The 24,740-nt window shown below is 40.1% G+C and overlaps 1 protein-coding gene across 1 annotated transcript in view; it reads left to right on the top strand.

Moving 5' to 3' along the window:
- The window catches only part of LOC103527041 (membrane cofactor protein-like), a 60,732-nt gene that overhangs the window by 23,296 nt on the left and 12,696 nt on the right, over nucleotides 1–24,740 (top strand). The window contains 2 exon segments of the mRNA XM_030444692.1: nucleotides 17,266–17,418; nucleotides 21,590–21,711. Coding sequence (XP_030300552.1) covers nucleotides 17,266–17,418; nucleotides 21,590–21,711 — 275 coding nt within the window.

Below are 24,740 nucleotides of genomic sequence, written 5' to 3'. Positions count from 1 at the left end.
AGTGAGCCCCACCTGTGTCTTAGGCCTCACCCTTTATTGGCACCCTGGTCCTGCTCATGCGCAGTGGGGGCCTGCCCTAAGTAGGCACAGGTGGGCTTGACACAAGCTCATGCTTACTCCCTGGCAATTAGTGGCACCTGGTTGCCTCATTTCACTACACCTCTCAACCACAACAGAAAATCTCTTGGAAATTATACTGTAGATCCCATTGTGGAGCATTGCTTTGGATTTTCAGATGTATTTATTTGCAGACAAAAATATGTTTTCAAAATCAATCTAGACTGCAAGCATTTCATAACAATGTGTGAAATTCTTCATCAGGCACCAATAAGCATACCATTTACACTTTAAAAATATAGCCTATTATGATCATTAATAACTGCATGTTATAGTAATATTGAGTATTCTAAAAAAAGACTAGTAAGCCCATTCATGAAATTCATTTTCTGAGACAGCAAATACCTGCCTGATACTTGAAGATAGCGCAAGCTCACAATGCTCAAGATCCTTATTAGAACTTTCTTGTAAGTTACACTCAATCAAAAGAAAAAGAAATGTGTAAAATGTGCTGTAAATACAATCCAATAAAAATTTTAAACATGAATACATTATAAAGCACAGAGATGAAGTCAGTATCATTAATACATTTTTTAAATCATGATGTGACTAAAATAACACAGAAATACTGATTGCATTCACACAAATCAATATAGATATTTGCTATATTTGTGGTATGCTTAAAGATAATGGATTGATTACGTCAAACACAAAAATTATAAAAATGTGTACTCTAGTCCTGACTCATTCATTAATGGCATAATTGCTTGCTTGACACTGTATAAATTGACTAAGAAGACATTTAAAATGTGTGGATGTTTTACCCACCCCCAATAAAAAATCATTACAGTAGAAAAGCATTCAATTTTGAGTGTATGGTACAAATACATAATTCTTCCTGCCACTCAGTGTAGTATGTGATGATCCTACGTTCCATAGTGCTCAGATGTGTACTCTATTTTTATTTCCTACAAATAGATAATTTCTCCTAGAAACCATGTCCAATATATAATTTAAAACAGTCAAATTAAAAAAAAAATTGTAAATGGAAATCATAGGTGAATGTCTTTATTAATACAAAACTTCTAATTCCACATTAAGTATATACCCAGGCTCTATTTTTAAAGTCAATTTAAATTCAATAATATTGCAAAGCGAGAACTTTGCTGGTCAACCACAATTTTTAAGAATAGTATCACATACAGTATTATATTAAAATTAATTTTATGATTGACTGATACTTGAATAACCACACTAAGTCCATTTTGGTTTTGTAAGTGTGCATAAAGCTGAACTTCTTTGTTCTATACCATCTGATAAATATTTTGTAACCTCTTAGGTTTATACTACAGAAAAAAAATCTGCAATGCTTTGTAGGAACTCCCCTTCACTGAGAATTTTGGGATTTCTGAGCAGCAGCTAAATGCAAAGGCTTAAACCTTCTCAAAGGAAAATTTTAGAGACAAAGGTTAAATTCTGATCAATGGAAGCATTTTATCTCATTTTCTTTTTATTCTTACTCCTTAATTTTGTCTGCAATATATTTAAATTAATTCAAACAATCATTTAAAATGAGAAAAATCGAAATGCTTTGTTTCAAAAATTATTACTTCGAAATGGTAACATTCTCAGAAATTTTCCACAAGTTTTTCTTGGAAATAAAGCTTCAACAAAAATGAAAAAGAATCTTTTCAAGAGCTCCATTCATTGTTAGAAAAGAGGCTTCTGAGATGTTTTTAATTTCTAACTATAATCTCTTATGTAGAAAACCTTTTCATCTGCAGCCATCTCTAATTTAAAATATCCTGTAGAAGGCCTTTTTTATAAGCCATAACATTTTGCAGCTATCTAAATAACTATTATTGTAATAAAATAATGTTTTTCAGCATGCACATATCCACCATTATCTACCCTTCACCCTAAAGGTCAATTTGGTAGAAACATAAAATATTTTCCTCATTCCCTTCTTGCTTAGAAATTATAATACCTGCAGAGCAGCAGCAACATGAGGTTACACTTAGGTCCTGTTGTGTACCAAAACAGATAGTGGAGCCATAGTCAGTATCCTCTACAATCACATCTTCTTGAATATAGGTTCAGTAATTCTCTGTTTTGATTACTGTTACTCCTTGCCTTTCCCTAGGTGTAAAGCATGCCCTGTTTGAAGCCAAAACCCTCAGCCAGGCCTGTAACAAAACTTAGTTTTGCCCCTGGGGTGGCCTGGTTTTCAGCTTCTTCTCTGCTTTTTCCATCCTGTGTGGGATACGTCACAAGTAGACGCAAAAAGTCTACTTGTCACAAGTCACAAGTAGAGCAACAGTGGCATTTATTGTCTGAGTTCAGAACTTTAGCCCTTGTGTTTCAAAACAGCCATATATTGCCATCATTTTGTTACCAGGCATGGCATGACTGTATTCAGTCTTTCTCATCAGCTGCTGGCTGCATTGGGCACTTGAAGATGAAAATAATGTGGTTTCACTAAATAGTATTCTGCCTGTCTCTTTTCCCTTACTACATGATGCCTGCTATTATTATAGAGAAATCCAGAAGCAAAATGGACAATTACCTAATATTTGCTTTTAAATTCCTTGGGGGAAAAAATAATATTAGATGGTCTCAATTTTTAGAAATCTGCAGTGAAAACCAAAGCGAGCCTTTATAAGGCATTTTCCTAAAACTGCTAACCAAACATGAAGCAAGTGTTTGGGAAATCACGAAAACAGAAGAAGATACTTTCTAAAAACAAAGAAATGGGAAAGTCACCCTAGCAACAGGCTGCTGCAGCCCCCGCAGTGCCAAGCACTGGTTGCTCCCTCTTGGCAAACAGGCTGCAAGATTTGCTGCCTAACTGGGCATTTATGGGAAGAAAAAACATTAGAAATTCTCAAGCTCTATTCTAAAGAATCCTCGTCTTCATTACTCATCTCTTCTTCAATGCAGAGAGGTAAGGGATTCGTGTGATAGGTGGCACATGGAGCCACAGAATGTGGAGGGAGAGGGACACCTCCCATCCTCCTGTGCACCACGGTCTCCATGGGCTGGGGACTCATTTCCATGCAATTACATGGGCACTGTAAAACCAAACTCTGAGCCACCAGAAATGTCTCATAATTAGCATCAAACTATAGGTAGATCCCCTCAGAGATGGGAGCTAGGAGGGCTCCAGCTGGCATCTGTCTCAGAGGTATGGTAAGGTCATGGCCTTGTGACTGCAACTCTCTCCCCTGCCATCCACCTCGGCTGGTATCACACTTGATGTCTATAAACAAATGCAAAAGAGCATTATAAAATGGGAGATTTTACTGCAGGGGAGGCAATAATACAGCCTCAGCAAAATTAAATATTTGCTTGTCCTCCTGTGCTGGGCACTGGTGAGGCTGCATCTTGAGTACTGTGTTGAGTTTTGGGGCCCTCATTACAAGAGGGACATTGAGGTGCTGGAGCAGGTTGAGAGAAGGGCAACAAAGCTGGTGAAGAGTCTAGAGCACAAGTCCTGAGGACCAGCTGAGGAAAATGGGATTGGTTTGCCTGGAGAAAAGAAGGCTGCAATATGTTTAGATTAGGACACAGCAAGTTAGTTTTTTGTAAAACTCAGGAGACCTGACTCTGTGGCACTCTTACCTTGTGAAATTATACATTAAATTGCAATGGGTTATGAAATTCAGACATTACACTAGAGAATTTACATTAATATTATGTCCACTGATATTATCCAGAAATGAAAGAGTAACCAAATATCTGTAAGACAGCAGTTATCACTGGATATAGGGACTGTCTTCAGTTGTTTAGAGAAGCTTACTGGAATCTACCAACTAATAGTTATCATAACAATAAACAATACTTTCTAAAAAATCTCAAGGTAAACAGGAGACTGGGTGGGCTTTCCTTAACTAAGACATTTAGAGGCTGGTAACAACAAAAATGCAAATCTGTGGGCCCAGTTCATATTTGCTCTCAGGCAAGTGTAAAAGAGCAAGTAAATTTACATATAAAAGGTATAATATGTAGGTGAAATTAAGAGCAAGGGATTTCAAGAGAGACAGAGAAAGTATGCCAGAGAAAGATGAAAAAGAATCATTGGGGCATTAAATTTTATTCTCCTATTTTAATCTTAATCGTGCAATAAAGGATAGCTTGAAAAATACAGAGTAAAATCAATCTTAATGAGATAGCAAATGTAAGGCAATTTTTATGGTTTATCAAAGAGAACTTCAAGGTGAAAAAGAGCAAATTACTAGCCTCCTGGCAGCTTTGAAACACCTCCTCTCATTTCTAATATCAACATCCATCATTAAAATCACTGCTCCCGAAATCCAGGGATTGAAATTACTGTGATATCCTTGTATCTGTTCAGTCTGTCTACTGTCTCTGCCTTAATCTATTTTTATGGGCTGACAAAGGAATGAAAATTGGTAAGAAAGCTGTTTTCAGGGGGTTTTACATAGTGTCAAAACTGACATGGACATGGTGACATACGGTCACAGCATGCTTCAGGGGCTTCAGGCTGTAGCTGATGCTTCCTCCCCACGAACAGATAAGAAAGAGATAAAAAGGCTACAGAAGATTTTAAACCCACAGGTTGTTAACTAGAGATTGTACACGTGGGTCCACCAGCCCCTCTACTGCCAACATGAAGGTCTTCAGAATAATAACTCAGGCTTTGTCAGCCCAGACATCATAAAACATTATTCCAAAGGCAGCATATTCACTAACTAATGATCTTTGCTTCCTCTGGCTGGCTGCTCTTGGTCCCCTAAACACCACCACAAAACTCCTCTCACAAGCCACATATGCTCCAGGACTTCACCTCCACACGCAGGCTCATGCTGAGAGGCCAGGGGTGAATGCCAGCTGACTGATAATAACCAGAGATTTAGCAGCTGCCCCTATTTTTTTTCCCTTTTTTTTCTTCTCTTCAGTCTCAGTCTCTGTTACTCTGTTCTTTAAACATTCAGCAGCCTGCACAGAACTGGTGAAGGATCGTATGGTGAACACATGGTTTGAAAACTCAGAAAAGGAATAAATGATCACTTCCTCTACTTAAGAAACCATGTTAAGACCAGGAGAAGTGAAATTGTTTAGCATCTTCTCACTGAGGACATTCTAGCATTTACTTTTCAGGTTCTTCTGTTTGTCACTAAGACAACTAAAACCATACACTTTTTTTTTTTATATAAAGACTCAAATTTGCATGTCTGTCACAAGCCAGAGCTTTTGCAAGGAACCTGGTGAGGCTGGTGTTACAATGGCGCAGGCTGGCAATGCTGCTGTGCTGCAGCCCTATAGCTCTCATGCTAAAAGTACTTCTCTCATTAATCCCTCTCTCCTCCCTCATAAAGAAAGGAGAGAGAATAAGGGAGTCTTATGGGTTGGAAACTAAACTACACAGCTTTAATGAAACAGTAATGATAAATAGGAAAAATTACTAAATATATACAAATATACAGGTAAATTTATCCCATGTTCCTTCTTCCCTTGCTCTCTACCTGAATAGAAATACAAGTTCTAGGCAACAGTCATCAGGAGAAAACAATTATTTGGCATTCTCAAAATCAAAATATGCCCAGCAGATTTGGGGGCACATGTATGACCTGAAACCACCTCTAAGTCATTTTAAAATAGGCAAACTATGACTCAGAACTGTCTTTCTGGCTGTAACCTATTTACTCTACCTATGGAAGATAATCTATAGAGTAAAATTGCTTCAATTAATGGGTAGTTTACTTCTTCCATTCTTCAGCATAAAAAGCATGTACTAAGGCATTTGGGCAGCTGGAGAAAAGGAGATTTATATTGAGCTTTGCTAGCCCTTAAAGTGCTGAGATACTGTAAAATCTGAATGCATCTTGGGAAAAGATGGCAACATAAGTCTTGAAAAATGAATTATTAGTAATCTATTTTACAGAAGATTTAATACAGATCAAAGCAAAAATTCATGATGTAAAAATGGAACAGTTTAATTTAAGTATGAATACAATTTGCATGTGACCTTTCCAAAAAGTGATTAGAAAGAGAAATTGATGAACCCAACATGAAAATGGAAACAGTCGTACTGTGGGCCTGGCTTTTGAGTTTTACAGGCCATTCAGAAGATTTTCCCACATCGCATTAAAGAGTACAATCAAGTTTTAGACAATGCTATTTAACCACAAAGCCTCAGGAAACCACTGATTATGACTGCCAGTGCCTACATCCCCAAACACAGTTGACTTTTCAATTACACAGATTTGTATTAAACAAGCAATTGTCTTCCCACTACAGCCTAAGAAGCATTTGCACACAGTCTGTGGGGAGCTGGCTGACCTTCTTTGTCTCCAGCTGCCAAACAGCATTAACGAATTAAAAAACATACACAAGAGACATTCTGAATAATAGTTGTCAGGAAAAAACAGCACTCATTCCACAGAGATGTTATGCAACCCAGAGTGAGAACCATGATATAATTTCCATATTAATAGGAGGCCAATATACCTAAGTGCCCCAAAAGGGCAGAACTAGGTGGAAAACTAACCTTGGTCATCCACACTTTCCATCCATCCCTTCCTTTTGTTCCCACTCCAGACTAACTGCCAGATTTCCTCTCTGCCCACACTGCCACAGCCAAACCTCCTCCATAGCAGCTCAAATACAGGAATCTTCCTATCAATACTAACATGCACACAGGACTTCTGCTCTCATGGATCAGCTGCTTCTTCCTATGGACATTTTATGCCTAACCACAGACTTGTTTTTCATGCAGTTTTTCCCTATTTATTTCTGCTTCCTCAGGGCATACTCACTGTACTTCCTCCCCTTTGTGAAGCTGGTCCCTGTCTTTCGTAAAATCATAGAATCATAGAATCTCATAGAATCATAGAATCATAGAATCCTTGGGGTTGGAAGGGACCTCGAAAGATCATCTAGTCCAACCCCCCCTGCCAGAGCAGGGCCACCTAGAGCACTTCGCATAGGAACGTGTCCAGGCGGGTTTTGAATGTCTCCAGTGAAGGAGACTCCACGACCCCCCTGGGCAGCCTGTTCCAGGGCTCTGTCACCCTTACAGTAAAAAAATTTTTTCGAATATTCAACTTGAACCTCCTATGCTCCAATTTACATCCATTACCCCTTGTCCTATCACTGGTCACCACTGAGAAAAGCCTAACTCTATCTCCCTGACACTCACCCCTTACATATTTGAAAACATTGATGAGGTCACCCCTCAGTCTCCTTTTCTCCAAACTAAAGAGAACCAGCTCCCTCAGCCTTTCCTCATAAGGGAGATTCCACTCCCTTAATCATCTTAGTATCTCTGCGCTGGACTCTTTCAAGCACTTCCCTGTCCTTCTTGAACTGAGGGGCCCAGAACTGGACACAATACTCCAGGTGCGGCCTCACCAATGCAGAATAGAGGGGGAGGAGAACCTCTCTTGACCTACTAACCACACCCTTTCTAATGCACCCCAGGATGCCATTGGCCTTCTTGGCCACAAGGGCACATCTTCTTCATAAAACCCCTGCTGTAAGCTTTACCATCCCCATCTTTTCACTCCTAATCTTTTCAGGTTAAATTTAATGAAGCACAACTACAGCCCAATATCCTTTTTCCCTACAGTTAACCAGGATTCATGGCTGGAAGATCATTCCCCTTCCCTCCTAAACAGAGTGCTCCATGATGGTTCACCACCATGAATTGCTCAGTTCCATCCTCTCTTGGCTATGCAGGTCAAAAGACTGACAAATTTTTGAGGCTCAGTCAAAACTGCTCCAAAGTCCCATCTGTGCATTCCTGTACAAAATGCTTCAGTGTAAGCTCCTGTACTTCTAGCTAATACAGCTAGAGTGTCTGGAAATTGTGATAAAAGAAAGCTTCTTCAGGACCTTGAGTCACAGAAATACTACAAGAATGATTATTTGTCTGACTGTGCCCAGTCCCCAAATGATGCTATTTAGCCAAGCTGCAACTTCTAAGCAGCAACTGTAGCCCAAGCAACTGTTTGCATTCTTTTAGAGGGCTTTTGCTCAAACTCCTGCACAATCTCCCAGTGCAAAATTGGTCACAGACCAGAAAGGAAGAACAGATCACAGAATCAATATGAGCAAAAAGCCTTCATTCCAAGAGTGAGTACAACTGGAGCATGTGGCCCAGAAAGGTTGTGGCATGGCCACAGAGCTCCAAGTCTTGACTGAACAAGGTGCTGGGGAACCTTAAACAACTTTGAGCAAAAGTCTGAACTAGATGACCTCTAGAGATCCCTTCCAGCCTACTTTTTGCTGTGATTCTTCATCCTGATGTGCATCCTTGTGTCTTGAATGAAGACCACTTCTCTGGGAGTAAATATGCCATGGTAAAGTGTAGTGCCAGTCATTAAAGAACTTCACTGTCTGAGGCATATACAAGTAGAGATTATTCTGAGAAGATACTTGGATTCCAAAGAGATTCCTGATTCCAGTCCCAAATACAATATAGGTTACCATGGTTTGGGGAAGAAGAAAACTTTCAAGTGTCTGAATATAAGAACTTTTGCAATTTGCTAAAAATCTAAGAGAGGTGCTTTGAAATGGAATATTTCTAACTTCTCTCGCATCACAGAACCAGCAATGCCCAACTTGTTTTCTGAACTGTTAAGAAGGGACCAAAATTTTCAATACAGAAGGTATTAATGGTCTCTTAAGTTCAAGGGAGAGGCAGCTATTTCATATTTATGGTTTTCCTTTTTTTATGCCTAGAGGACAGTGTTAAGTCTACTGCCATGACAACATAATGTCAGGTATTATTCCTTCTTCTTGCAAGTGTTACCATCTTTTAACTAAACAAGTAGCTTTTCTACACTGAATAAAAATATGCATTGTTCAATTCACACAAATCAGCAGAAGATTATCATGGAGCAGATCCTTCTGAAAACTATGCTGAGGCACATAAGGAGATGACTGGTGACACAGCATGGCTTTCACTAAAGGTTAATTGTGCCTGAAAAATTCAGAGGCATTCTATGGTGAGGCTACAGCATTGGTGGATAAGAGAAGAGCAGCTCATGCCTTCTGCCCAGACTTCTGCAAAATATTTGACAGTGTTCTGCATGAAATCTTGGCTTTAAATTGGAGAAATATGGACTTGGTGGATGGCCCATTCAGTGAATAAGGAATTAGCCAGATGTATTTCATGCCTTTCACATTTGCTGTTGCTTTATGTTTCATAGTAATAAAGATAATGACAGCAAAAGTTATCCCTTACAGTTACAGGCATTTGTGGAATGCAAAAAAAAAAGCCAGCACACAATGACAGATATACAGATGTGCCATGTCCCACTATGGTGCAAAAGGGTCAGGGACTGACAGGGGTCACAGAAATTCTTGTTGGTATTGTTTAGTTGTATCTAGTCAAGGAAAGGCAGAAAATTATTTTGGATGGGGTCATGAATATCACAGAATCAACTGAGTTGGAAAGGACTTCTGAGATCACCAAGTCCACTCCTTAATCCACTACCAGATCATGGCACTGAGTGCCACGTTCAGTCTCTTTATAAAAATGTCCAGGGATGGAGAATCCACCACCTCCCTGGGCAGCCCATTTCAATGCCTGATCACCCTCTCTGTAAAGAATTTCTTCCTAATATCCAACCTAAACCTCCCCTGGCAGAGCTTAAGTCCATGCCCTCTCACCTTACTGGGAGCTGCATGGGAGAAGATCCCAATCCCCCCCTGGCTCCAGGCTCCTTTCAGGGAGTTGGAGAGAGTGATGAGGTCTCCCCTGAGCCTCCTCTTCTCCAGACTTAACACCCCCAGCTCCCTCAGCCCTTCCTCACAGGACTTGTGCTGGATCCCTTCACAGCCTCCTTGCTCTTCTCTGGACCTGTTCTGGACCTCTGCACCTCAATATCCTTCCTGAACTGAGGGGCCCAGAACTGGACACAGAACTCGAGGTGTGGCCTCACCAGCGCTGGGTACAGGGGAAGAATCACCTCCTTGGACCTGCTGGCCACGCTGTTCCTGATACAGGCCAGGATGCCATTGGCCTTCTTGGCCACCTGGGCACACTGCTGGCTCATGTTCAGCTTCCTGTCAAGCCAGACTCTCAGGTCCCTCTCTGTCTGGCTGCTCTCCAACCACTCTGTGCCCAGCCTGTAGCTCCCCATGGGGTTGTTGTGGCCAAAGTGCAGGACCCGGCACTTGGCCGTGTTAAACCTCATCCCATTGGAATCAGCCCAACTTTCCAGTCTGTCCAGGTCCCTCTGCAGAGCCCTCCTGCTCTCCATCTGATCCACCCCCACCCCCAACTTAGTGTCGTCTGTGAAATTTGCTAATTGTGGACTCAATATATATAATATATTTATAATATAATATATATACATATATATAAATGTCTGTGTTGCGTGTCACATCAAAATGTAACATTACAATTCTATTTTAGCCTCCACAGTAAATTAAGTTTTCACTTTCTGAAGCAAAATCATGTCTTTTGCATTAAAAAACAGTTTGTATATGACAGACAAAAAAAATGCTTATCTGATGAAAGTTCTAGGGGAAGACAGTTTTACAGCATGGGAATGAGGGTGATAACTCATCTATCTTCCATTGCTTTTACAGTATTTACTGCCACAATGCTTTCATCCCTTTAAACTACAACCTCCCAAATCACTGTATGGAATAACAGATCTTTCTGATTATCTGTTTTTATTTAGGCACCCCATAATCATTTGATTCTCTCCACAAAGGAAAAAAACAGAGATGTGATCCATCTGTTAAGTTATAGACCATAAGTTCCCATCTGTCATTCATGGACCAGCGGTAGCCCCTGGAGGACTCTGCTTGTCTGCGGAGAGTTGGCTGCTCTCCTGGTGCTGTCCCCTCGCCTCATCTCCAGCTGTTAAATCACATTAAAAGATGGGTAACAAAAAAAAACAAAAAAAAGAAAAAAAGTGAATGACATTAATTTGCCACGTAAACAATTGATTTAGCTGCAAGAGGGGTGTTACACAACTGTGAATGCACAAGGAAGAACCTCAGAGCCCTGTGCCTTTCTCAGCAGCAGCTTGGCAAACACTGGGTTCCTGCCAGCAGCTTCGGAAAGGGCTCCGAGTGGGATGGGCTATGGGGTGCTCCTCCAGAAAACCTGGGCCCTCATTCAAATGTCATCATTGTTAACTGGTTGAGTGTTGATTGTTTCAGCAGAAACATCTATCTCTTTAGGGAAGAAAGTTTTCCCTGGATTTGGCTGGAGCAGTTGTGTCTCCCCTCCCCAGCAGCTGTTCAGCTGGTCCTGCACCAGAAGCACCAGCTCAGACCATGGCTGAGCAGTCTTGTGACAGCTCTCCCATCGCCACAGTTTACAGCCTGGGGTAGGAAACACTATTTTTGTTTACTCCAGTTTTATAAGCTGTCATAGTTCAGCAACTGCTACCGATCCACTCCTGGAGTTGAGGAATGAGAGGGGCATTTAAGTCATCCCACTCTGTCTCTGTGCACAAGGAGATGCTGCCTGGTACCTTCTTGTTACGTCTGACAACCCTTGGTGGGGCTGCAGCAGCAGTGATTTCATAGAATCAAAGAATCATAGAATCAGGTGGGTTGGAAGGGACCTCAGAGATCATCAAGTCCAACCCTTGATCCACTACTGCTGCAGTTACCAGACCATGGCACTGAGTGCCACATCCAGTCTCTTTTTAAATATCTTCAGGGACGGAGAATCCACTACTTCCCTGGGCAGCCCATTCCAATGTCTGATCACCCTCTCCATAAAGAAATTCTTTCTAATATCCAACCTAAACCTCCCCTGGCACAAATTGAGACCATTTCATCCCGCTCCATCCTCCCATTCCACCTGCCCAAAGCTACTGACCCCACCAGTGCCACAGCTGAACATGCTGCCCAATCACCTCACTCACAGCTCAGCAGGTGAACCAAAGTGCCATCAGTTCTCATTTATTTTAAACTATTTCAGGCCTTTGCCTCCCCAAGCCCTGCCAGATGACCTTCTGGGGTAAATGCTTCAACTATCATGTCAGAATCTGACTGAGATCTTAAAAACTCTGATTCAGTTCCAAACTGTCTCACAGATATTTGAACTCATCAAAGAGGCTGCACCTCAGGTGTTCACTTCTGGGCCCCTTACTACATGAAAGATATTGAGGTGCTGGAGATTGTTCAGAGAAGGGTGACCAAGATGGTGAAGGGTTTGGAGAACAAGTCCTGTGAGAAGAGGCTGAGGGAATTGGGAATGTTTAGTTTGGAGAAGAGGAGGGTGATAGGAGACCCTACTGCTACCTGAGAGGCGGTTGTAAGGAGGTGGGTGCTGGCCTCTTCTCTTAAGTAAATGATGATAGGACTAGAGGAAATGGCCTGAAGTAGCACCAGGGAGGATTAGACTGGATGTTCAAAGAATTTCTTCACTGGAAGAGTAGTCGGGGCCAGGGAAATGGTGGAGTCATCATCCCTGGAGGTATTTAAGAACTGTATAAATGAGACACTTCAGGACATGCTCTGGTGGGATGATGATGTATAGATATTTTTGGCTTGAAAGCTGGATTCTGTGATCTTAAAGGTCTTTTCCAACCACAAAAATAAAAACCAACCAACCAACCATAAACATTCTTCAGCCAGCTCCCTCCAGACATTGCACACAATGTTGCTGTTACAGATCAGACTGAAAAATGGGGATGCAGGAACAGCATAACAAATCAATATTTATTTCATATAAGAGTATTTGAAGGGAGGGTAGGCATGGCTGTGGCTCTGTTACCAGGTTTTACTGGTATTTAACTCAGTACCATTTGCCATTTTAATGTGTGACAAATCCTTTAAAGTGTTCCTGTACATCATGACATAGAAGCACAGGTAGAAGTCTCATGGCAAAGGCAAAGTTTAGGTGTTCATGGAGATGTGACATAATGTTTATTTTCATCTGCACAGGACAAGCTGATACACATGGGTTACCACTCTATATCTCTTTAGCCACCTGGATCAATATGATAAAGCAAATTATTTCTGTGACCAACAACACCCCAGAGACCAGTAAGGTTGAAATCCATCATGAGTTCAAACAGCCCAGCATCAATTTCTTGCTGGGTCTGGTGGGAGCATCCTTACCTACAGCTGGGACAGAGCTTTGGCCTATATGTGTGGATTAATCCTGAGACGGCCCTGCAGCACTGCTGCCATTCCTGAGAAAAAAAACAGGCTGATGTGGGAATTCTCCAACACAAAGTAGAAAATTGTCACTTACTCAACTATCTCCAGAAATTTTATTTTGATCCTTAACTCCTACTTTGTGGAGTATACAGGCACGTCCTTACAACCGAGTAAAACCAGACCTTGTGGCTACGTTTAAACATCTCTGTGAATGAAGATGAACATGTCTGTAGGTGTCAACAGCAGTAGCTTCCTAGGATCAGTTGTCCCAGGCTCAGGGTTCTTCTGTCTCTTCAAGTTCAGCATGTGTTGAAGGACTTTATAGTGCTTAATTCTGGGCTCCCTTAAGCCCAGAATACTCCACACACTAAAATTGTGAAGCGATTGACAGTGAAAGCCCTCAGTGTTTCTCAGTTATTCATCTGTAACAAAAGACTGGTCTTTTCCTGGACTTAATGCTTTGCTAGCCTGGAATTAGCATTTTGCCAACCCCTAAAGCCCAAATCTCATCTCATCCAAATTTAGGGAAGGATGGTTCTGGCTCCAAGCCCTGTATTTCAAGGTCATGTTTAATCTACTCCTAGCAAAGGGTTGGGGGTTTTTTTGGTGGGTTTTGTTATTTGTTTGGGATTTTGGGGGGTTGGGGTTTGTTTTTTTAATGCTAAATCCCCACTTTCTCTTCAACTAATGGAACAAAAAGAAGGAAAAACTGTCTGGGTCCTAGGGATATTTTTCTTCCTTTTCTTTTGGAAATACATAGATGGTGAACCAATCAGGCTGTGAATGATAAACAACTGCTTTAAATAGATAAGAAGCAAATAGGCAGAGAGACAATAAGGTTATTAAGGGATAATACTGGGAAACTGAGTGGCAGATTATTATCTGAACTTCATTTAATTTCAAATTTAGCATTTCTTTTACTTACGCTCTTATAATTTTTCTTTTCTCTTTTGTTCATATTCACTTTCTGTAGAAATAAAAAATTAAATAAAAATAAGAAGAGGGGGGTACATTCAAAAGATAGAATTGTCATCATCTAAAGCAAAAATTAAACAGCTCACCAAAAACTTAGTATTTTGCTACACATGTTCACATGCCAGGGTTTTCATGTAGCTTTCTGCCTCTGCTCTCTTGCCCCTCAGCCCACGCTGGCTGATACAGGGATGGTTTAGTGCAGTTGGTAAGCCCTGCCCTGTCTGCCTATGGCTGAGACGTGAATTGCTTCTGTTCCCTGCTGCACCAGAGTGTGGGCATGTGTCTTGCTACTCCAGTCATGCAGGAATTGCTTCAGAAACTTCTGTTTAAAAACAAAAATGTAAAAGTGAAAAGTTTTGCTTTGATTTTTTTTTATTAATAAGGTGAAACTTGTGAGGCCTGCCAGTTCCTTTCGTTGCTTATTTCCCTCAGAATAAATAGGAAATTTGATTAGTTGAGATAGTCTTGGCTTCATGGGCCTGAGGAGTGATATCCTCTTTTATTCAAGTACACAGGAAGCACTGGATGCTCTTTGGAAGTGTTTTGCCAGTTTCTATGGCACCCAAGGAGATGGAGGGAAAGGGCTGGTTGTGCACCAAGATCATCTTGTGGAAGGAGCAGCAATGCTCCATTTCTTACGGAAATTGTCTATTTTTACACTGCTGACCTGCAAATCAACAGCTCTGTTATACACCAAACCCATCAGAGCTGACATCAAACTCTCACCAAAATGCCCTTGGTTACCCTTCCTCTTTGTTTGGAGCCCCAAAACCCATCTGGAAGCTTCCATCCAAAAGTACAGATATTTCACCCTTTGCTCTAAATCTTACCACCTTAAGCAAAAAGAAATTCTCATCCTCTCACCTTCTGCTCTGTCCTCACCTTTTTCTATAATGTTTAGCTATTCAGAGATGAGTACCTTATATCCTCTTTGAATCAACAATTTTCATTCACTTGACAGTTTCACAGCTACAAAGGCTACTGTGGACAGCATTCTTTCAAATAATACCTGAGAGTAATATAAGTTTACCCTTAGAAACCAGCAAAACTATGGATTGATATTGGTTTATGCATGAATATATCATTCTTGAGCCAAGAAGGGTCAATGAATTGTTTGATTTCTTTTTTAATCCTTACTAGAATGAAAGTATCCTCGTGTTACACTAAATTAAGGCCAACAGCTCCTGCAGTAGAGTATCTCTAAATAATTCAGTATGGAATGACATCAGCATTCTAGCTAATATTTCTTCATTGGTTTTAGGCAAAACATCAAAGAAATGCTGCAAACTATTTTTCACTACATTTAGTTGAGGTCCAACAAGAAACATTTTATAACTTTTCTGATCAGACTTTAACTAGTAAGAAATGTTGGGTAGAAAGTGGTAAAAGCCATTGACCAGTGCCACAAAAACCAACTTTTCCTTTGTAGAAAATCCAGTATCCCTTAAGAGGCTCAATGAATCAAGTTATAAAGAACTTCAGGGCAGTTTATTAAAATTAACCTAAAAAATCCATATCTTCTTTTTTTGGGGGGGGGGGCTGCTTCTGGGCTTTATGCATTCAGCAGAGATATTTTGCTAAATCTTACTTGATTTTTTGAGCTGTGTAACTGTTCTCAAATTCAGATAAATTCTACATGGCTGTAGACAAATAGCTCCTGTTGTAATACTGAACAACATGGATAAAAGTAGAGAGAGGTTCTTTTGGGAACACTGTGCAACTCAGGGGAAATACATGTATCTTGTGTGTTTAACTCCATGAATTTACATACTGAAAGAATATACTGAAAGAAATACCCAGCTCTGCAGATAGCAGAAAATACAGACTCTTTCTAATCATAAATTCCTTCATGCCAACATCTCTGGGGAGTAACGCGTGTAAGAATATCCCCTGGCATTTATTTCACTGGAACAGCTTCACAGAGTTAGTTCATGGAAAATACAAAGCAGGGCAAACATAAATCCATTTTCCTTCTAGAAAGTGTAGTTTTGGTTTTTGGGGGACCTTTCTTATTGACACGAAATTCTTTGGAAATCAGGGCATGAGAAAGATAGTTGTAGAATAGAATTGAATCTGGATTTGAGCTTGTGTCTTTCATAGAATCATAGAATAATATGGATCAGAAAGGACCTCTAAAGATCATCTAATTCAACACCCCTGCAGTAAGCAGGGACATCCTCAACTGGATCAGGTTGCTCAGTGCCTCATCAAGCCTCACCTTGAATATTTCCAAAGATGAGACCTCAGCTACTTCCCAAGGCAACCAGTTCCATTTTTCCAGTACCCTCATGGTAAAGAACTTTTTTTAACATCCATTCTAAATCTACTCTTCTCTAATTTAAAATCATTGCCCCTCCTTTTACTTTCCATAGTGAGGAAAATGAATGCACTACTGCCATGTATTTCAGAACTCTTCAAGTGAAATAAGGCATCAAAGTAAAGCACAGCAGCTGCTTCAGTAGGAACAAGATTAAAAAAAAAAAAAAAAAAAAAAAACACCACGAAATTCTGCTGCAAAGAATGCTGCAAATCATAATAATAATAATAATAATTAAAAAGATGATGTGAACAGCCTACTGTTTATTATCCTCTTGAGAAACAAGCACTGTTCTTGCTGCCAGTGAACCTTCAGTATAAAGGCTGTGCAGAACTAATACCTAGTGTAAAACTAGATCACATAACTACATAATGTGCACTATGCTATTATTTGTGCTACGGTGTTTCTATCAAATACAGCTATAGTAATGCAACAAAAACTAACCCAGCTACTCTCTATAGCTAATTAACATGGCAAAAAGAATAATCTGCAGAATTTGCTATGCTTTTTTCTTCTATCTAAAATATCTTTGTAAAACAAGCATATGCCTGAGCTGATATGAAAAGCAAGTTGGCAATAATCTATTATATATATCTATTATATAATCTATTATATATAGATTATATATCTATAATATCTATATATATCTATATATATATATTTCTATATAATATAGATTATATATCTATAATATCTATATATATCTATATATATATTTCTATTATAGATATATAATCTATTATATATAGATATTATATATCTATTATATATATAATCTATTATATAATCTATTATATCATATAACTTGATAGCTACATTGCAAAGAATAGAGCCGAGGTGTGGAGCAGAAGCACTGCTCAGGCATCTCAACATGGCTGGGAGTGACAGGGATGATGGTAATGGTGATGGTGATGGTGATGGTGATGGTGATGGTGATGGTGATGATAGCATGGAGCAGAAGGAAGGTTTGTGAGACTGAATGGTGTTTCCTTGAACACATAAAATGCATTCAGTAGTCCTTAAAAATATCTCAGCCCAAAACAAAGAAATGGTCTCTTCAGCTCCTAAGCATATACACTGCAAGTATTTCAGAAAGTGGATGAATTTGTTTAGAAAGCACAGTACATGTACAGCCTTTTCCCCTGAACTCATAAACCAGTTACTGTATTTCTGACCAGTATTCACCCCTATGTTTTCTAAAGGCAAGCAGAAAAGCCAAAACTACTGAAAATGCCTTTATGAATGTAATAAGAGGAAAAATTCAATGTATAAATCCACGGTTCATACACATCATCAAACAACATACAGTTCTGACCCCTCATCTTTATGAAACATACAGAATAGAACTGTAACATTTTCAGGGAAGGACAGGAAGAGGAATCAAGTCATAGACCAGTCTCTATGTGAGGAACTGTGTTTCAGTTTGGGGAAGATACATGGAGAATTCAACATAGAGCTGCAAAATTATTAGTGATGAGGAACGGGTGGATGGGATTCAGCAGTTCACTGCCTCTTCTCATACCAGAACTACAAATGAAGCTACTATGAGTCAGCTTAGGAAAGGATTAGGGGGAAGCTGGTGGTCCCAAAAGTATGAAGCAGTGGATCTGCAGAGCTTTTCAAGAGATGACCCTGTGAATGCTGAAAATTGTCAAGGTTTCCAGGGGTGCTGCTCGTGTGAGAGAAGTCTTCTGCTACAGGACACATCCAATCCTGCTCAGAAACTGTCTCTGGTAAAGTAATAAAGGCTCAGGAAAAAAATAAGAGGGAAATATTTCAAGAAAAACTTCAAAAGTGTAGATCGTGAATGATCTAGCACTCCTAAGACTGATGGAGGAGAAAAAAAAACCTATTTATTTGGTTTAGCATAAAGGTTTGATGGAGCTGTTGTTTATGCTGGAGATGGAAACTATTTTTCAGCTGAGGTAGGTACTGATTCAATAAGAAATCATAGCATTCACAAGTAGAAAATGGTGTTATCAGCATTGCAAAAATAGTGATTTCAAAAAGGTCTGATTTTCTTCTTTAAGATAACAACATCTGTAGACAGCTGTGCTGGAATGATGTGTCCACGTCTGGGATCAATGTTCCTTAAAGGCATTAGGAAGATTCAGGGACTGCAAAAACAATCTGAGAGTTAGAGAGAATCCTTTACTGTGAGAGACCAGATGAGAGAGACCTTAATAGCTCATTTGAAAACATACATTGAGTTGAGATCTGATTAGAATGCACAAATACATGAATCAAAATTTAGAAAATTCTTTACGTGGTAAAGAATTACTCTGCAGATCTGATGGAATCTACTCACATTTAATACAAGTGCTGCAATTGAAATACCACAGAATTTAGGAGCAAAACCATAGCTGTACTAATACAACTCAGAAAAAAAGTGAGAAAAAAATGTTTTGGTTATCTTGGTGCTTGAAGAAAATGTCAACAAGATTGCAGTTATTTTGTAGTGCTCACCTTCAGAATAGCAAATGAAAAAAATGAGTAACTTTGAATCTTAAAGTTCTTTCAACAGATTGATGCAGCTGGGCTGATGGATCTTGATGGAATGATGCACACAGGAATGATAAAGAAATGTAAATGGAATCTGAGTATTTCTAAGTACCCAGGGATTGAAAGAGCAAATTTCATTTGATGATTTTGCCCATGTGTGATAAGACACATCATGAAAAGGAATTTCACAAACCCTAGATTTAACATTTGAGGTCTTTAATGAGAAATAAAAAGTTGTGGGAAATGGCAAATGAAATACTGGAAATGTAGGTTGGTGTTGATATCACTTGAAAATTAATGACAGATATTCTCAATTGCATTCTGCTTTGCTCATTTAAATTCCACTATCTTAAATTCTGAAATATAGAAACAAACCTTCAATTTCAATGATCAGTTCTTAGCAGCTTTGCTGCTGAAGCATCAACCATAAAGTAATCAATTCAACCAAACTTGACCAGTTTTCATCTTTATACATGTGGCAACAAAAGTCCTACAATTTAAATGTTTTCATTTTTAACCTTAAATAGCTGTTGAGGATTAAAATTAATATTGGATTTGCTTGTAGCTAGACATTCAGAGTTCAGCCTGGCCAGGTCAGGGTTTGCTTTTTGCTGAGATATTGGAACCTTGGGCAGCACTGAGCTACTGTTGAACTCTAGTTAAGCTGATACCTGGAAAAGTATTAAGAATACAATGAAAAACGCTGAAAAATGCAATGAAAAAGCACTGAAGCAAACCCCTCATGGCAGTAAGACAGTACCACAAGATGAGGGCACACTGAAAACAGAATTTGAGGAACTATCATTCAAGTAATCATAGAATCATAGAATCATAGAATTGGCTGGGTTGGAAGGGACCTCAGAGATCATCAAGTCCAACCCTTGAACCACTGTTGCGGTTGCTAGACCATGGCACTGAGTACCACATCCAGTCTTTTTTTAAATATCTCCAGGGACGGAGAATCTACCACTTCCCTGGGCAGCCCATTCCAATGACGGATCACTCTTTCCGTAAAGAAATTCTTTCTAATATCTAACCTAAACTTCCCCTGGCACAACTTAAGTCCATGCCCTCTTGTCTTGTTGAAAGTTGTTTGGTAAAAGAGCCCAACCCCCACCTGGCTACACCCTCCTTTCAGGTAGTTGTAGAGAGCGATGAGGTCTCCCCTGAGCCGCCTCTTCTTTAGGCTGAACAACCCCAGTTCTCTCAGCCTCTCCTCGTAGGGTCTATGCTCGAGTCCCTTCACCAGCCTGGTTGCCCTCCTTTGGACCTGCTCCAGAACCTCGATATCCTTCCTGAACTGGGGGGCCCAGAACTGGACACAGTACTCAAGGTGTGGCCTCACAAGGGCTGAGTACAGGGGCAGAATCACTTCCTTGGACCTGCTGGCAATGCTGTTCCGGATACAGGCCAGGATGCCATTGGCTTTCTTGGCCACCTGGGCACACTGCTGGCTCATGTTCAGCTTCTTGTCGATCCAGACTCCCAGGTCCTTTTCTGCCTGGCTGCTCTCCAGCCACTCTGTCCCCAGCCTGTATCTCTGCATGGGGTTGTTGTGACCAAAGTGCAGGACCCGGCACTTGGCCGTGTTAAACCTCATCCCATTGGAATCAGCCCAACTCTCCAGTCTGTCCAGGTCCCTCTGCAGAGCCCTCCTGCCTTCTAGTTGATCAACACTCCCCCCCAGCTTAGTGTCGTCTGCGAATTTGCTGATGATGGACTCAATCCCCTCATCTAAATCATCAATGAAGATGTTGAACAGAACTGGGCCCAACACTGATCCCTGGGGGACACCACTAGTGACCGGCCGCCAACTGGATGCAGCCCCGTTCAGCACCACTCTCTGGGCCCGGCCCTCCAGCCAGTTCCTAACCCAGCACAGGGTGCTCCTGTCCAAGCTGCGGGCTGACAGTTTTTTCAGGAGGATGCTGTGGGAGACGGTGTCAAAGGCTTTGCTGAAGTCTAGGTAGACCACATCCACAGCCCTCCCCTCATCCACCAGTCGGGTCACCTGATCATAAAAGGAGATCAGGTTGGTCAGGCATGACCTGCCCTTCCTAAAACCGTGCTGGCTGGGTCTGATCCCTTGCCCATCCTGCAGGTGCTGTGTGATTGCACTGAGGATGATCTGTTCCATGACCCTGCCAGGCACTGAGGTCAGGCTGACGGGCCTGTAGTTTCCTGGGTCCTCTTTCCGGCCCTTTTTGTGGATTGGCGTGACATTCGCCAACTTCCAATCATCTGGGATGTCCCCAGTGAGCCAGGACTGTTGGTAGATGATAGCGAGAGGCTTGGCGAGCTCTTCTGCCAGCTCCTTCATTACCCTTGGGTGGATCCCATCTGGTCCCATTCCACTTGGAGACAGCAGAGGACTGATGAACTTCAGTAGCAGGTGGAACAAAAGTTGAAATCAAAGGAGCATGCAGAAAAGATAAGAAAGTAATTACCTTGGGAAAAGATGTACCTCAAACAGACTTACTGGATAATGGATTTGGATCCATGTTGTGTGGACAGACTGTGAAGCCTTAAAAGACACAGGTAAGATATTTGCAGGGTCCCTCTTTGGAGGTACCCAGCTCAAGCTGTACATAAACTGAATTTGTGTCCAAACCTACAATCTGAACTACTCTTCAGAGTTGGAGGCTAAGGCTGGATCCAGCTGCAACTGGAGTTTCTCAGAAGAGCTTCAGAAAGCAATGGAGTCCAGTCTGAAACTCACAACTCAGCAGAAGAGTAACCTGGCTGCCTTTTCAACAGTAACGTGATGCTTTTTCAGGGTTCTAATGTTGTTCATTATGGTAAAGTGGAAAGAGAGCTAGAAAGGCAGCTGAAGTTTAACAAGATTCCTCTCCTTATGCAGAATTTAATGAAGTTGTGTCCAACTTCATTTTACCAACACATTATGTATGCACTGCTTTCCTGGAATTTACTAAAGGGAAGTGGCTCGATAAGTTACTAATTAGACCTTAAAATTATTTATTTGATGATCTGAAAATAAAATTTTCTTAGCTGGTAAGAGCTTGAAATGTCAAAAATGTGACCTTTTTATTACTACTGAAATGAATTCTTCCCAATATCAGTGGTGAAAGAATAGTAGGGGTTATTCTTATATATTTATTGATATTATTCCTCAGTAAAGAAATCTTCTTTTCATTCTTCATCATCTGACAGCAGATGAAGGATACCTTTGCCTTTTGGAGCCACAGAGAGATGGACTTGAAAGAAAAAATAGTATTTCATTTGGTGTTTTCCAATGATTTAGCCCCTCTTATTTATCATCTACAAAGGCTCTGTCTCTTTAAAGCACAGCCTGTGTGAACTCATTCATGGGTACATGGAATTCAGATAAAAATGTAAGAACTTATTAGTTGCTTCATTTCCTCTCTCATTATAAAAGTAATGTTAAATATCTTTATGTATATTGAATAAAGATAATGATGGTTAAAAGCATTAGCTGAACATGGGGACATATGCACTACTTCTTCAGGGAGCAGTATACAACAGCAGCAACAGATTAAATCCACACACAGCCACACCACCTTGCCCATGTATTGTATTTCAGCAGGAGAAAGTAATTGTAATGTCTGTGACATTAGACAACATGAAATCACATTGGAATTTCTGGCATATGTGGCATAAACAATTAAAATCTATGAAAACTGAACACAGGTTGAGTGAAACCTAAACTCTTCATGAATTAGAGGTGTCAGAGATCTTCCTGAACCAATGAACCCCTCAAAAGAATAACAATGACAATTCAAAATGCATTTATCTGTGAGTCGGTACTGCATTTGTGCCTGCAATTTGCTCTGCAGAAATCAACATCACCTAGCCCCTGTTTCATTTTGAGCTTCCAGCTAAGTTTTTTAGGGTATCCTCTGCCTTTTCAGCACTCTGCTTTAGCCAGAAGGTTCTTTGGTGTTGACTCATTGTTGTTTTGTTTCACTCAGCAGCCTGAGTGAGTGTGCCAGCAGGGATGAAGAGCTGCTGCCTTTCTTCCCTGTGGCCTCAGATGAGGCAGACAGGGTTAGGAAGAAGACTTCCAGGACTGCCTTTTGTTTAAAGACATGTGTCATAAATAAACATAGATTTTTATCCCTTGAAAATCACCTTGAAAATAACAACAAGAAACATTTTTCTGCCACTGAGATTTGTATTTTTAGGCAAGACTTACCAAGATAACGTGCTGCCTCGCCTGCTACCAGGTTGGCATTCAAAATCTAGCTTACTTTCTGAGGGTTGGTTCCATATGGACAGATTTACATTGAAGAAAATTGTTTTTCAGTTTCAGAGGTGCATATAACAGAGTACAATGTGCAATCTGAAATGGAGGAAAGATATCCTTTGTGCAAATAATGCTGTCACATCAAATCTGCCCTGCAATAAACCAAGATGGAGGGAGTGATGGTTGAGAAATAATTTACTGCCAAGATAACCTTAGCCTGAGTGAGTCTTGCAAACTGCAGTTCAAAATTATGTATCAGGATTTACAGAGTTTGTCTTGGATTTGACAGATGCAGACAGGCAAGGATCTGATTGTCTAACTGAAATCTATAATCACACAGATTTATTCTTTGCTTTGTCTGTTTTGCACCCTGCTGCCTCTCTGCTGCTTCTGCTAAAAGGAAAAAGTTAAAAAATTGTGTTATGAAAAGCTGATATTTTCTGTCTCCTGTCCTTGAATAATAAAAGACATCATTGTCTAATCAATGGAAATAAAATTTCATATCCATGAAAGAGAGCTGCTTAGCCATAGCTCTCTTGTTTTCATAAACAATTCCTGTGACAGGCAGTTAACATTTTCTCATTATGTGCCCTTACCTATATTTTTAAAACTTGTTTACAGAATTGATTTGGAAACTTCAAGAAATTGAACCAAGTTTTTTCCCTGTGAAGATGAAGCATGAGAAGTCATCTGTAATTTAACCAGTAAAGCTGCTGCACGACAAACTAAAACTCAACAAACCAAAGGCTGTGTCTGGTTTTAAAAGAAATGTAAATACCAACTTAAATGTCAAGAATTGTTTCACCTGTTTATATATATATATTTATATGATAAATATGCAACTGCAATTCAGTTGAATTAAAATTACAGGAAAAACTGTAGTGCATTAATTTTGTGTACAAGATAAGAGAAGTCCTTGAAATCTATATACACCAACACTTCAAAATGTGGTCAAATAAAGAGTTTTGACAGGAAAAGAAGCAGTCATCTATTCTATAACACTGCCTCAGATGCAGCAATGCAAATGTTAAATGGAAAATGTCACTCAAGAAGACAAAGCAATGGGAATCACAAGGTTCTCACTACTCATGCACAAGCTTGGCTTAGAGCAATGGATAATCCTTATGATATGAGGCTATGGTACGAACCTGAGATAACAAAGAAATGTCAAGTTTTTGCAAAGGTCACCCTTGAAAGGTTTAGTAAGCTGAAGCAGATCTTCAGGTGAGGATCACCTCCCCCAGATTTTTAGAGACCAGAGAAGATTGACAAAATCAGAAAAGTTCAAAGTGTATAGGAACACACAGAAGAAATTAATTGCATTTGGAAAAAATCTAAATAAGTTGATTGAGAAGGAGGGAAATTCAGATAACATGGTAGGAAATTGCATAGATAAATGCATCCATTCTTAAACCATATAGAGAGTATTTACCTTGCACAAATGAGACAGACAAGCTTGTTCAATATGAGCACTCTGAGATGCTTGGATGGGAAGTGGATGGTTACAAAAAACCTGAACAAATTTGTACTGAACTTTAAAATAAATCAAGTTTTTTTTTA

The sequence above is a fragment of the Calypte anna genome, chromosome 2 (genome assembly GCF_003957555.1).
Source record: "Calypte anna isolate BGI_N300 chromosome 2, bCalAnn1_v1.p, whole genome shotgun sequence".
NCBI lineage: Eukaryota > Metazoa > Chordata > Aves > Apodiformes > Trochilidae > Calypte > Calypte anna.
The sequence above is the reverse complement of the archived record's forward strand: the minus strand, read 5'-3'. Positions and strand labels throughout refer to the sequence as shown.